At 42.1% G+C, this 15,803-nt stretch overlaps 1 protein-coding gene across 5 annotated transcripts in view; it reads right to left on the bottom strand.

The window, feature by feature from the left end:
* Positions 1-15,803, bottom strand: part of MBNL2 (muscleblind like splicing regulator 2) — a 159,447-nt gene that overhangs the window by 40,252 nt on the left and 103,392 nt on the right. For 4 of the 5 annotated variants that reach the window (XM_030312927.2, XM_030312918.2, XM_030312935.2 and 1 more), the window contains exons 4-5: positions 5,330-5,530; positions 2,323-2,586 (exon numbers count right to left, since the gene is read on the bottom strand). In XM_030312927.2, the coding sequence (XP_030168787.1) occupies positions 2,323-2,586; positions 5,330-5,530 (465 nt within the window). The remainder of the gene's footprint in view (positions 1-2,322; positions 2,587-5,329; positions 5,531-15,803) is intronic. The other variant, XM_036064254.1, reaches the window with a different exon arrangement.

Raw genomic sequence — 15,803 nt, 5'->3', positions numbered from 1 at the left:
AGTGGGGCTCGATCCCACAAACCATGAGGTCATGACCTGAGCTGAAATCAAGAGTCGGATGCTTAACCGTCTGAGCCACCCAGGCTTTCACTTCTTATAGGATGAGATCTTCACTAAGAGGATGGGAAGACAGATTCCACATAGGAGAAAGGTAGAAAAGACCTCACTTGCTCACTAGAAGAGTTCCTTTTCCATCAGCATTAAGTAACCAATTTACTCTCCTCCCCACGCCCACCCCCATTCGGTTCCCAATTACAATCAGTTTTGCAAACTGCTCTTTTACTAGAACAAAAGAGAGGGAGAATTTCTCTATATTGTACGACAGACTCTCTCTCTTGTGGTTGCATACACCTGTGCATATATATAGAAACTCACACATTCAGAAAAATCACTGTTCTGTCCGGGGAATTAAGACTAAGAAGATGTGAGGCAAAAGCACCAAAGCCTCAGAGACTCTGAGAGAAACCGTGGGAGACGGAGGACCAGTGCTCAAGCCTCTTGGGAACAGGATCCGATCGGAAGGGTCTGTGTGACCACGCACCGCGCCCTACGCGGTCATCACGTGAGGGCAGGCTCTGTGCTCTTCTCTCTGTATCCCCGGCACTCACAGGGCCAGGCCTTTAAAAACATTTGTGGGAAGAATGTTGAATAATAGGAGCTTTTTACGTGTAACAGCTATGCTTGCATTTTGATCAGTTATCCAAGTGTGAGGTGGCAGTCGCTAGTTAGAATACTGTTTTATTAAAGTATACCTTTCATCTCTGAAGCCCCGTCTGTCTCTTCCGAGGGAGCACTGGCCACCGAGTCTTTCATTCCCCGCTGGGACCCATTATGCATTTCCATCATCACGGAGCAGCAGTGCTGCTCTCACTAAACTCCAAGCTCCTTGAGGGTAAGGAAGCCCGCTTAATGTGTGTATGCTCCCAGCAAGTGTCTGCTGCATGGCAGGTCTCATTAAATGTTTTGGGGGCGCCTGGGTGGCTCAGTTGGTTAAGCGTCGGACTTCGGCTCAGGTCACGGTCTCGCGGTTCGTGGACCTCGGGCTCTGTCTGTGCTGACAGCTCAGAGCCTGGAGCCTGCTTCTGTGTCTCCCTCTCTCTTTCTCTGTCCCTCCTCTGCCTGTGCTCTGTCTCTCTCTCTCTCAAAAATAAATAAATGTTAAAAAAAACTCAAATGTTTTCAATGAATGAGTGAATGCGCAGTGTCTATCATATATTAAAGTGAGCTTCTGATAAGCCGGAGACCTCATGTTAAAACAAATTAACTAGAAATTTCTACAGCCTAGTGTGATGGTTCTCATGCTGCACAGGAGAATCCCATGAGAGTTTCCAAAAAAAACGGCCACCGCCCAGGCCACACCCAGACAAATTAAATAAGAAACTTTGGGGGAAAGGACCGGTGTTGAAATCTTTTAAGACCCCTCAGGTAATTCCAAAACATAGCCACGTTTGAGAACCAGTGTTCCAGGCAGGTGCTTGTCAACTGTTAATGTGGATACAACCCCTCCTGAGCATATTTTAGAATTAGAATTCTGATCCCAAAGGTCTGGGGTGGGGCCTGAGAGTCTGGAGCTGTAACAGCTCCCCAGCCATGATGATGATGATGATGATGATGGTGATGGTGAGGAGGAAGAGTGGAGAGGAGGAGCAGGAGGAGGTGGCAGAGACAGCTGGTCTCTAAGGGACAGTACAGTGACTCAGGGACTCCAGGCTGTGTTACCCGCCGCCCCCCCCCCCCCCTTTTAAAGCACCAGTCAGTGCAGCTCCATTTTCATCTGTTTCGTGACTGGATGCTCTGCAGACAATTGCATTTACGGGGGAGGGGGGGGGATAGTTTGAAGGACGGGGTGGGGCGGGGGGAACAGGAGTAGGAAGAGCCCGTCACTGGTCACCTGTTGCTAGCCTCCCCGCCCCCAGGGCCGCGCAGCGCTCAGCCGCATTTCCCTCCGCTAAGCTCTGGAGCCCACCTTCCCGCCGGCGCCGGCCACGGAGCCCGCTCCCAGGAGGAGTCCAGGCCAGCGCAGGCCGGACTCACAGCAGGACGGGCCCCGGGGCGGGGCGCTGACGCCTCGCCGGGGTTCCCTGCGCCCGAGGGATTTACTTATTGTGCTGAAGGAGGGAAGGAGGGGGAAACAAAACAAAACAAAACAAAACAAAACGGGGGGGAAACAACAACAGAACTTAGGCAGCGGAGCAGCAGGAATAGCAGCCTTCCCTAGGTCCCGATCGTTTGGGAGAGCGTCTGAATCCCGCGGGGAAAGCGCCGCCCGGCGCCCAGGGCTCCCGGGCGGAGGAAGGTGCGCGGCGGGCGCGCCTCACTTACCATGACTGTGGCCGCGGCCGCGGCTGCCTGGGCGGCCACCGCCGCTTGGTTGGCTTGGTGCTGCGCAGCTTTGATTTTGGCCTGCAAGTGTGCAGGAGGGTGAAAATATTTGCATTTCTCCCTCATGCAACGCCCCTTTATGTAATCCATACAAACGGTTACGGTGTTGTCGTTTGTGTCGATCATGGTGCTGTCTGCGGGGTGTGCAAAGCGGCAGTCGGTCTCTCCCCGGGCACAGTTTCCTCGCTGGAACTCCCTGCATACCTAGGACACAGGGGGGAGAAGCAGACGATGCAGAAGAGAGGCTGATGGCCGCCGGGAACTACCTCTGCGAGCGCAGCCATTTAGGTTGAAAAAAACAAAAAAGGAATAAATGCTTTTCCTTTCTTTTAATGGCTTTCGTGCCATTTCACTAGAAATTTGTTGTGCAGAGCTCAAGTAACCAGAGTCCCTGACAAACTAATTTGAGTTTTGCTTCGCCCTCTTTGCTGGGGTGGGAGTCTGTTGAGAAAATAAGTCAAAATGCGCAGTTTTCGCTAAAATAACAAAAATCAACAAAGCCTCCATTTGTCCCTGGGCTAGTGTATATACATCTCTAATAATTAGGACATAATATATGTTATTTAACGACATATAGTATATAATTTGGACATATGTAAGCACATCCAAATCTTTTCCTACTCTGACAACCCTGGGATGCCATAGTTTTTTGGTTGTTTTTTTTGTTTGTTTGTTTGTTTTTTGCACGGAGGAATAGTTTCCTCACAGGTCAAGCCACCAGGTCACAGCTGTACAACTCCAGAAGGGATTGGGGGAAACAAGCTTGTTCCTTCTCCAAGGATGGCAAGTGGGTGGGGTGAATCTGAATACTCCTGTTTTCCCCTAGGACTCCCGGGCTCTAAAAAGATAACTTACGCTTATAATCATGAGTCAGAACAATCGAGACCGAGACGTTGAAACTTGCATTTAAGATCACTCTATTATTATTTTTGATGGCACCGGAAGAAGATAAAAAACAAAGAAAAGACAAAAAGGAGAGAAATATGGGAAGAAGGGGAAAGAAATAAGTGGAGGGAAGGAGGGATAGAGTTCCAAGTACTCATGTGTTGTTGCTATTGCTTTTTTGGTCCTTAATCCTTAGTTACCCTAAATGCTCCATCACCTAAGAATTCCGATGCATCAAGAGTTTATTGTATAAAGAAAATTTTCTTTAGAATTTAAAGCGCATTCTTGATTCTGCCCTGAATATCGATAATATAAGATGACATGACTGGCCTATAGACATAACACTTAGGTTTATAAACATCATTAGCAGGACAGAACTACGAGTAAAACTGTAAGTTATTTTCCTTTTAGGCTCTAATTCCAAAGCCAGTAAGCGGTGGTTGGCATCTCGGCCATCAGTGACGTTCGTTATATGAAGGGTCACTGATGTGACAGTCAAGCTTTGTGACAGTCAAACTTACTTGGGAAATACAGTTTCACCGACCAGTGGCCAAGAGGGTTTGAAGGGTAAACAGAGAAGTCGCAAGATTGCTCATCATTTCCTCCTGCTTTGGATATAAGCTAATATTCCGATCTTTAGTTCATAAAATGTACAAATAAAAATTACTAAGATGTTCCCATCAATTCCGAGAAAGCCTTCCTCTCTAAATGGAATCCTCCAGTCTGAGGCCACATCAGAGGTACAGAGCAGCCGTCAAGCATTTACCAAGGGTCGCCATGTGCAGGACAAGCCGGCTTCATTCCTGGCTTGAAATGAACTGCATGAAGACCTGCTAAAGTCGTTGTAAATTATTTTTCTATGTCTTTGTCTACCAGTCCTGTTGGGGAGGACAATTTGTTCCCAACTCGGCTGATTTAATTTGTTAGCTAAACCACACAGTCACGAACTGAACACTCCATGGGTCCAGCAGGTGGAGCCCCAAACACTTTTCTAGACCATGAAAGGTCTGTTCTATATTCACAGGGGCAGGCTAGATCAAAACAGCAGCGTTAGGGTCTTTAGTCTTTTCGTTTTGGGATTCATATGCTCCAGAGTGAAGCTGATACCAGGCAGCAACATTGTATTGCCCTCAAGATTTATTGGGTAAATATTTAAGCAAATGCACATTGAAAGAACATCTTCCAATGATCCAACGTAAAGCACCGTGTACATCCTAACCATACATATATCACCTAACAACTTAAATAGGTAATGGAATTAAAGGAGCTCTTTAAAAAATCTATCAGAATCTTTACACTACTGCATAAAGTGCTCTATTAAATATCACAGGATATAGTAGCTAAGATAAATCCTCTTACTCTGATTAAAGAGAAATTTTACCCAGTAAGGGTTGGCTTGACTCATGACTTAAGAATCATCTTCTATAATTATATGAACGTGTTTTCTTGACTTTTACCGAACACTTGAACTTAAGTTAAAGAAAATATCTCAATCAATACCTAATACGCCCAGCTTCCAGTTTCCCTGTTTACCAACAGTACAACCAGGGCTGATATTCTGGAACGTTCCAATATAACCATATTAGCTCTTAAAATATTGAAATGTGATCATACCAAATGGTCAATAGTCATAGTTCCACTTACCCCTACCCCTGTCCCCAGGTGTTTCAAATTCTTCTGATTTGGCCATTCTCAGACCTTTCCAGGAGCCATGAAAGGTTAATGCCAGCACAGCTGGAGGCCTTCAGGAGCCATCTCTATGGCCTACACAGTGATTGATTCAGTGTTCCACTGGTTGTTAAATATTTTGCCCCTGAACACACATTCCAAACAGCTGAATTTTGTTTGTGCTAAACTAATTCTTTCCCTACAGACTAATTTCCTTTATAACTCTGCCTTAAATTGAAACCACAGAATTACGAATGCATGGCTTTTAGATGAATGTGTGTGTGCGTGCACATGGCTGTTTTGCAAGACTGAATTAATATCTTATAAGCATTCACTTACACAGAAGTACACTTCTACCCCAGATGCATCTCAAACCATAAATATAATGAAGTACCTCCAGTTTGTCAGTCCTGAGAAGTTTCTGAGTTGCAGTTGAGCCCGGGACAGTGACGGGTGGACTTCCGGGTACAATAACGGGTGTGGTGGGTAGAATTTCCGTTGGGACTAACCCAACTCCAGGGGTTACAGGTGCTAAGTAAGGAGCAAAGCTAATCGCCGTATTTGTCCCTATTGCGGGACCTACAGGAAAAGTGGGCTGTTAAAGGAAGACAACACAGGACAAAGATTTCTTTAGAATAAAACTTTAAAAAATCACCAGTAAGTGTCATTTGAGCAAAACTTACCATACACAAGACCCTTTGTGTTACTTGCGTAAATCGATGCTGGCCTGTGAAAGTTCATTAGATTGCCTGTTTTGTTTTGCTTAAAAAAAATAATATCCATGTATATCCTCTCTTCCTAAAACCATACAAAAACATGCGAGCACATTATAGAAACCTAATTACAGGGAACGGATTAAATTTTTATCCCTATGAAAGTTTTCTCAAGAAAAAACAATAATTCTCACTGTCATTGCTCATCATTCCAAACAGTGAATGTTATAACAGGAAGGGGGTAAACCTATGGAAAACTGACTCCTAACCTTTGATTTCTCCTCCTTGCATCTGAAAAAAGGACAGGAGGAAAGAAAAACCTTGATTAGAGCCTGATTTTCAAGTTGATCGAGTACATACATTCTCAAAAATTGGGGATTATCTGGGACTGTATTTGCTCTGATTCAGCATCATGTTCCCACATTCCGTCACTAGCCTGTATGTGGTGTTCATATGGACCTGCTGTTTCTCGGTCCAGTTCAACTGTGTCTAGATCTAACCTTCCCTGCCTAAAAGGTTGGATGAGAGAACATGAACTTTTTAATTGGCCAATTTTTCAACTGGCCACTAAAAGTTGGTTTGGTTTCCTAGGTTAAAATCAATGCAGCAGTGATACAGGCATACCGTACTTCATTTAAACTTCTCGATCGCTACACTCCTTGTCCAGAGATAAGAAAGAACTGAGCTAGGGGGTTGATGGGATAATAATTTTTAAAAGCCCCACCTAAAAATATGCTTTCCAGAAAGGAAATAATGTAAGAGAACAATAAAGTTTGCTTCACTTTTCTAGAACCAATGTTAAAAGTGTAAGACGCTAAAGATTTTTGTTAGGATGAATTTTACACTAAATTGTCCCTGAATGGTTTTATTGGTTGGTTGGCTTTTTAGCTAGTTGGTGACTTTTACCCTCTTTATTTTTAGGAGCAGTTTGCAGATATTTGCAATCACGTGTTAATGCAGTTTTCTAATAACCAAACTGTGCTCTCGGCCATGTCACGCTACCCCTCTATTTATATATTGTGAGTAACATTCTTGTTTTCTATTTACGGCTCTGAATGAGTTGTTGAACATATGGGAAAAATAACAATCTATGTTTATTATTAAACAAATTTTTTGTTGACAGCAATAACGGAAAAATACCTCTTATGGATGCTCATGTTAGAAAACAGTGAATTACTGATAGTTTGTTCAAGGAGTTCTCAGAGGTTCTGGAGGTCTTTAGCGAAGTGGCTGGGGGCTGTGAGAGGTGATTCTAATGGCCTGCGAGCGCTGTTATAGCCCTCCCACGAGGAGCTCTTAGATCTTTATGGCTCAGACATCAAATTCACTTTGGGACAGGGTTGCAACATGAGGTCTCAACATGGGAAATAGATGGCAGTTAGGATTTTTTTTTCTCCCAAATTTTATATGTGTATGTTTTCCATTTTCAACCCATTGAGCCATAATTACAGAAAGTTGCGGTTTTCAGTAACTATAGTTTTTATGAGTTAGAGCCATTGAAAAAAAGCCAAGTGATTTAAATGGTATGACTATCTAATGTTAGAATTAAAAAAAAATCAACTCTGAAAGGTCATATATCACAACAGATCAGGGATTCAAAGAACCAGCTAAATCAGAAATGCCTGAGGGGAATTTCATAAATAGAAATATCGCCAGACTCGATAGGTCTAAGCAGGGACCCTGAAATTTGCATTTAAAAAAACTTACTATGTGATCTGATGTGTGGCGCAGTTTGGGGACCACTGTCATAGATGGAGAGTGAAAATAGGTATTAAAACACTTGTACTGAATGTGTAATTTAACACAGAGACCATTATCAAAGTAAACATTTAAAGAAAACAGCCCTCCCCCACAGGCCCGTTTTTGATTTTCTGCAGCAGCAAATTCCCAACCCTCCCTCTTGTGGATCATTTGAAGCCAGGGTCAGTGTGGTGACATAAATACAGGTTGTACCTTGACTGTCAGTGGGATGTCAGAACCTCAAAACTCATTTCCTGAAACCTTTTTGGATATTAATAAATCTATTAAAATCAGAAAAATTTTGCTTTCCAAAATGTAAATTACTTGTTCATCTAATTTAATGATCTAAAATGAATGTTGCAGGGGCGCCTGGGTGGCAGTCGGTTAAGCGTCCGACTTCGGCTCAGGTCGTGATCTCACAGTTTGTGGGTTCAGGCCCTGCGTCGGGCTCTGTGCTAACAGCTCAGGCCTGGAGCCTGCTTCAGATTCTGTGTCTCCCTCTCTCTCTGCCCCTCCCCTGCTCATGCTCTGTCTCTCTCTCTCTCTCTGTCTCAAAAGTAAACATTAAAAAAAAAAAAAGCCTTAAAAATGAATGTTGCAGTTTACTGATGATAGCTGTCACATAGCTCAGAGAGAGTATTATTTCAAAAGAAAAACACAAATTTTAGACCGAGAGTGATCTGGATTCAAATCCCGAGCTCTGCCAGTGAACTGTTATCCTAGGCAGTGAATTAACCTCTCTGAGCTTTAGTTCTCTCAAGGAAGTAAAACCAGTTGACTTGAAAAGTTGGGCTGAACAAAGTGCTACCTCTTCCCCACTTCCCATGGTCAGAACTCAGCAAATAGCAGGTGTCACGGGTAGAGTAAAAATTGGTATTAATAAAGTTTTCCCCCCAAAATCATCCACTGATTCTATAACACGCACATAATCAGCATGGCGATATAATAATAGAGGTATAAACTCTTATTTAATGATAGCAAATGTTTTCTCCTTTTTGAAATATGGGCTGGGGAAAATACCTATTTTCTTTCATGTGAAGCTGACAGTTAAAAGTTGATAGGACAGATTCAATGAGATATTTTCTCTTTTTTTAATACAGTGTTTTTGATTGAAGGTGATTAGTAAAAAAAAATAGTTATAGTCATTCTCAGAGACGGGCACTCCATTATTATTGTTGACAGTGCTGCCTTACACGTACATACGAGCCGCTGTTTCCAAAGCACTGTCACACACACTGTCTTCTTTAAACTTCTCGTTATCCGTGAGGAGCAAGTGTGGCATCACAGTAGGTGGAAGCAGGTCGGACTATAGACTCAATAGATCACCCAAGGTCAATGCTGCTGAGGCAAAGCACTCAGGACTCCTGACTCCCAGGCTGGGGCTATTTCCATTCTTCTGCACTCCCTAGATTTTTTTTTTTTTTTTTGGTAATTTCTTAAAACAGAAAAGGGGAGAAAAAAAAACCCGGCCGCCCTGATGTGTTTGAGTGTAAAGCCAGAGCCTTGGCGGGGAGCCCTGTCCCACAGTCAGCCGGTGCCTTCTCCAGACGGGAGGGTGAGGCTGCTCTGAACAGCAGTGCCGCTGCCCTGGAAGAGTGGATCTCAGATCCCGGATTCAAATGAAAACTCCCCAAGTAGAGTCCGGGCTGACACCGCGTCCTCGCGTCTGAATTCAGTGCTTTGCTGCAGCTGAGAAAAGAGAGAGGTGGCATCTCCAGATGATTCCGTTCTGCACACCACCAGCTAGAGCCCCGGGGGAGTCGGCCCCGTGCTCTGTGCAGAACGGCTGCTGCCAGCTTGTCTGAGATGGGATCCATTTGGTCCCCAGCATCGCTCAGAACGAGCGGCCGCCAGAGAGGCCAGAAGACCAGAGCTACAGAGTCTCGTGGGAGAAAATGGCTTCTGAAATGCTGGCCTTGCTGTTTCTAACCTCTGTTCTTTACTTCACGCTCCTGTGTTTCTCTCTCCTTAGCGTTTCACACGCTGGTCTTCTTGTTCAGTGCACTATACCAGTAGATCCAGGTTCCAAGATCCTCTCTCTCTCTCTCTCTCTCTCTCTCTCTCTCTCTCTCTCACACACACACACACACACACATTCAGCACGTGTTCTTTGATATTTTGTAGTGGCAAGGAAGGATCAGTGCTGAGCAGTAATGACTAAGTGGCCTGGGGTGTTTTATGGTTCTAAAATTTAGTCAATTGACTTTTTAAAACAGGAGCGTGAGAGTTCATACATTTAGAAAGCTTTCACTTCAAAGGGTAGGTATTTGGCACTCAAACTGAAAGGCTTAAAACATGGCATCCCTTAAGCCTCCTCTCTTTACTTCCAGAAGCATCTCTGGAGGGCAGAATACTCAATGCAAGACCTTGTCCCCAAGGACTGGGTTGTATAGGCTTTTAAATCTCTATCCTCCCCCACCCCCACTTCTTTTTCTTTTCTTTTTTTTTTTAAATCGAGGTGATACCGACATACAACATTCTATTAGTTTAGGGTATACAACACAATGATTTGATATTTGTATATATTGTGAAATGATCGCCACAGTAAGTCATATGTAGCTGCAGAATTTTTTTCTTGTGATGAGAATGTTTAAGATTTGTTCTCTTAGCAACTTTCAACTATGTAATACAGTATTCTTAGCTGTAGTCCCCGTGCTGAATAGTACATCCTCACGAATTTCTTTCTTTTCTAATAACTGGAAGTTTGTACTTCTGACCCCCTTTACCCATTTTGCCAGTTCCTCTCCTCTGCCTCTGGCAACCAGCAATCTATCTGTATCTATGAGCTTGTTTTTTGTTTTGTTTTGTTTTGTTTTTTAGATTCTATGTACAAGTGAAGTCATATAGTATTTCTTTTCTCTGTCTGACTTATTTTGCTTAACATAATATAATGCCCTCGTGGTCCACTCATGTTGTTGCAAATGGCAAGATTTCATTCTTTTTTATGCCTGAATAATATTTCATTGTTTATATATATCACATTTTCATTATCCATTCATCTGTTGATGGACACTTGAGTTGCTTCCATATCTTGGCTGCAATGAACATAGGTGTGCAGATATCTTTCCAAGTTAGTGTTTTCATTTTCTCTGGATAAATACCCAGAAGTGGAATTGATGGACCATGTGGTAATTCTATTTTTTAAATTTATGAGGAACCTCCATACTGTTTTCCATAGTGACTGTGCCATTTCACATTCCCAATGCAATGGATTTCCTTTTCTCCACATCCTGGCCAAACTTGGTACCTCTTATCTTTTTGATAATACCAATTTAATAGATGTGAGGTAATATAGTGTTTTTTATTTGTAAGTCTCTGATGATTAGTGATATTGAGCACCTTTTCATGTACCTGCTGGCCACCTGCATATCTTCTTTGGAAAAATGTCTATTCAGATCTTCTGCCCATTTCTTAAATGGGCATAGGATTTTGTGTGCTTGTTTGATATTGTGTTGTATGAGTTCTTTATATAGTTTGGATATTAACCCTTTATTGGATCTATGATTTGCAAATTGTTTTTCCAATTCCATTGATGCCTTTTCTTTCTGTGGCTGGTTTCTTTTACAGTGCAGAAGCTTTTTAGTTTGAAGTAGTCCCACTTGTTTATTTTTGCTTTTGTTGTCTTTGCTTTTGTTATCAAGTCCAGAAAATCATCACCAAGACTGATGTCACCACTTATATTTTCTTTTAGGAAAGGAGCTTAATGGTTTCAGACTTTACACTCAGGTCTTTAATCCATTTTCAGTTAATTTTTGTGTGTGGTATAAGAAAGCGGTCCAGTTTCATTCTTTTCCATGTGGCTGTCCAGTTTTCCCAACACCATTTATTGAAGAGACTTTTCCCATTGTATATTCTTGGCTCCTTTATTGCAAATTAGTTGACCCTATGTGAGTGAGTTTGTTTCTGGGCTCTCTATTCTGTTATATTGATCTATGTATCTGTTTTTATGCCAATACTATACAGTTTTGATTACTATAGCTTTGTGACGTAGTTTGAAGTCAGAGAGCATGATACCTCCAGCTTTGTTCTTCTTTCCCAAGATGTCTTTGGCTATTCAGTCTCTTTGACTCTATATAAATTTTAGGAATATTTGTTCTAGTTCTGTGAAAAATGCCATTGGAATTTTGATAGGGATTATTTGAATCGGTAGATCCCTTTGGGTAGAATGGACATTTTAACAATATCAATTCTTCCAATCCATGAGCATGGGCTGTCTTCCTACTTATTTGTGCCTTCTTCCATTTCTTTCATCAATCCTGCGTTGGTGGTATAGTGGTTAGCATAGCTGCCTTCCAATTTCTTTCGTCAATCTCATATAGTTTTCAGTGTACAGGTCTCTTATCTTCTGGGTTAAATTTATTCCTAGGTATCTTATTCTTTTTGATGCAGTTGGAAAGGAGACATTTTTCTTATTTTTTCTTTCTGAGAGTTCATTATTAGTGTATAGAAAGATGACAGATTTCTGTGTATTGATTTTGTATCCTACAATATTAGTGAACTCATTTTTTAGTTCCAACCACCAACTTCTTTATCTTGAGTGTACATATGAAGGTTGTGTGTTGGGGGAGGTGCAGTGTGTGAGGAAGGAAAGGAAAAGAATTACTCCCATTAGGAACTGGGGAGAGAAAAACTGCCAGGAGGAAAAATTTAAGGGGACTTTCAAAATACAGTCAATTGGAGACATAAAAGGAAAGAATGGTTTGTGTTTTCATTCGGTAAGTATTTAATGGTTTAAACATTGTACAAGGACACTGTGTGCACATTTACTGAACTTAAACCCTAATGGGAAAGAACAAACAAATAAAATTACAATTTATTTTTATGGATAAGCAGAAATGAGAAGGCCTTACTCATAGTGATGGAGATTGGTGGTAGGTCACAGGGGATAGATTTGGAGTCCTTATGCATAAGATGAAGTTAACATGTGAAGAGCAGTAGGATAGATACTTCCAGCAAGATCAAAGGCCATGAGGCAAGAAAGAGCTTTGTGTATGTGTGGAACTGAAAGTTCGGTTTTAGTGAACACAGAAAGAGTGGCCCATGATGAGTTGGTGAGCTGATGGGACCAGACCACAGATGACATTATAGATCATAGTCATGGTTACATATTTGGCTTCGTCTCTAATGAAATGGGAAGGCACTACAGGGTTTTAAGTAAGGGAGTGGTATGATGCATTTATGTGTTAAAAATATTCCTCTGGTTGCCGTATGCAGAATACACTGGAATAAAGCAAGAATGGAAATTGAGAGATTAGAAAGGAAATGCTTCCAAGGTATTTTGAATGAAAGATTGATGGTGGCTCAGATGGGAGTTTGGGGAGTTCGAGAAGGGAATAGACTTGAAAGCAGATATGACAGGACTTGCTGATGAACTGGATGTGAGAGAATCTGCTTAATTTTGGTTTTGAAGCTGCTGGTTGCATTTACTGAAATGGGAACTTAGTCAGATAAAGAATTTGGAATTAACCATGTCAAGTTCCAGGGAGAAATATAAAGGTGAGTCCAGTAGGAAGTTAGATATGCGAGCCTGGGGCTCAGAGGAGAGGTCTGGAAACATATTTGGGAGTTCTCAGCCTGCAGATGATTTACAGCCATAGGAATGGATGCAACCATGAAGGAGAGGGTCAATAAAAGAAAGGTCCAGTGCTGGGAACCTCAATGTAGAGCAGCTTCAACATACAGCAAAGGAACATAATGGGCAACATCTCCAGCCTTTTCCAGAAGAGGAATACAGATTAAAGAAGAAGGAGCATTCCACAAAGGAGAGGCTGATTACATATGTTGCATATGGCTAAGCGGTCAAATGAACACAATGAAGGCAAAAGTGACCACTGGTTTAGTAATATGGTGGGCAGTGGTGAGATAGTCAATGGATTAGGTCTAGGGTGGATGGAAGTCAGAGGGAGTGGAAAAAATATCCACCGTTTGTTTTTTTTTTTAGAGAAATTTAGCTTAGAAGGAAACCTAAAAATGGCGTGGTTCTTCTACTCCCATGTTTATCAGTTTATTTGTCTTAAGCAATTCCTGCATGTATTACTTTCTTGTAGCTAGTCTGAGAAATTTCCACAAACTTGGAAACTTAAAACAACACAAAATTATCCTTTGATTGTTCTGAGGGCCAGAAGTCTGAAGTCAGTTTCACTGGGCCCAAATCAAGGTATTGGCATTTCGTGCTCCCTCTGGAGACTCCAGGGAAGAGTCTATTCCTTGTCTCTTCTATCTTCAGGTGGCAGCTGGCATTCTTTGGTTTGTGGCCTCGTCACTTGTCTCTGCCTCTATGGGCACATTGCTGTTCTCCTCTTCTCTATGTGTCAACTCTCCTTCTGCCTGTTTCTCATAAGGATACTTGTGATTGCATTTATTTCAAGAGGATTGCCCCATCTCAAGATGTCTAACTTAATCATATCTGCAAAGACGACTTGGTTTCCTTAGAGGTGACATGTACAGGTTCCACGTACCTTTCAGGGCCATTATTTGGCTTACTATACTGTACGACGTCACTAACGCATTCCTGAGATTCTGAAGTTATTTGTAGAGTTGATGATTTTTAAGTTTATCACACTTTTTATTCTGAGATTTCTTGTGATTTAGAAGCCTCTACTAAAATGTTTAAATGTAATATGAAATGTAATATAAATATTAAATGTAATATTAAATGTCTTTTTCATAGACAAATCATGATTATTAACTTCTAATTAATATTTGAGACAATATATAAACAACTTTCAAAAATGATTTCAACTAACAGCTAACAACGGGAATGGGCTTTTCTTATTAACATTGCCACTGTTGGGGGGGGTCAATCTTTATGAATTCTAAGTAAATAAGAAGTGAATGATTAAAGTGAGTGAGACAGACACACAATACCGTGTGACTGTGTTGATCTCGGTGGTTCCAAATTTATTCCTACAGACATTATTCAAGACGAAAAACTAAATTATTTTAGCCTTAGGTAATTTAATAAAATAATTTATGTGCGAACATCAATAGAGAACCATAAATTATACATGTGTGTGTGGTTTTAAACAGATCCACTTAAATGCCTATATTTGGTGTTAAATGTATGCAGAACTCTGTCTATGTTGTCCTTACATTTAGGCTCCCAACTACTCATCCTTTGGGATACAGTTATTTGGGATTTTCTCCAAGTAGCATTTCTTGCCTCATTCAAAATCATAATTCCCTGTGCCTGAATCTTACCTCGCCCTTCTCATGACTCTGTCTACCCCGCAAAGACTGTATCTTATTATTGCTGGATCCCCATGCACCTGGATTTTTTTTTCCCCGCCTCTGGGCAGAGCTGGGTCCTGGCTACTTTGTCCTGTCCACCATTCTTGAGCAGAAGCACCAGCAGAGCTAAGGATCTGCCCAGATTCTCCCTTCACCAGGGCCTTTCCACCCTCCCCACCTCATCCTGCAGACACTCAAGAAAGTACATCTCAGCTGCAGCGTCCTTTTTAATTTAGCAGCCTTCAATCACAAGGACTTTTCACACAATAAAGACTAATTTTTAAACAATAGTCTTTTGTGTATGTACTGCTTTAAAAAAGCAAGTATCTCTCACTTTACTGGCTTTGTTGTGTGTGTGTTTTTTTAAAATTAGCTTGTTTTTGACAAATAATTCACAGATGTAAATGAATTCCACTGAAGCCCAATGCGCTCCTTTCCCCCAGGGCCTCATTCCTAAAACAATTTCCAGACCTTTAAGGAAATACTTTCAAACACTGAAATCAGGGAGAAAATATGACACAATACATATTCAAAGCCTGAACTCCCTTGAGCATTTACTCTTGGGGCCCTGGCCACAGCGCCACACCCTTCCCAGGCCTCTGAGAGGCAGCGGAGTGTGGGTGGCTAAGGCAGCCTCCTCTCTGGCTGCTGTGGGGCTTCAGACCCAGCACACTGCAGACAGCGCCCTGCTCCCAATGTCTGAGCCCCAGTGCCCGACCCACAGCGTATTAGCTGCGAGACATCGGGTAAATGGTTCAGCCTCTCGGGTTTCTCCCTTCGCTCATCCTTAAAACGACACCGTTGAACGGAAGAGTCCACCTGCTAGATTGCTAACAACGTGCTAGGCATCGAAACCTGCTCTTCACATAGATCATCACTTCGTACTCTAAATGAAAATGTCGAACTCTTTCTGTTCTAAGATGGTTCAAAGGTGGAGTTTACCGGTGAGCCCGAGTTGGGAGGGACACAGATTTCCCAGACACTGCTTAGAAACTGTCTTTGCCTACTGTTTCCACACACACTTTTTCCATTTAAATAATTTCAAAAACCCTATTTTCAGAAACCATTTAGCTTCAAAGCTATTTGCTTTAATTGTAGCCAGAGACAAAGTAGAGCGAGGCCGTTTTAGGTCAATGTGGCGCTGCCCGTACCAACACTTTAATCATCAAGCCCATCATTAGATGC

This window comes from Lynx canadensis, chromosome A1 (genome assembly GCF_007474595.2).
Source record: "Lynx canadensis isolate LIC74 chromosome A1, mLynCan4.pri.v2, whole genome shotgun sequence".
In the NCBI taxonomy this organism is placed as follows: domain Eukaryota; kingdom Metazoa; phylum Chordata; class Mammalia; order Carnivora; family Felidae; genus Lynx; species Lynx canadensis.
This window is presented reverse-complemented; position numbering and strand designations above follow the sequence as displayed.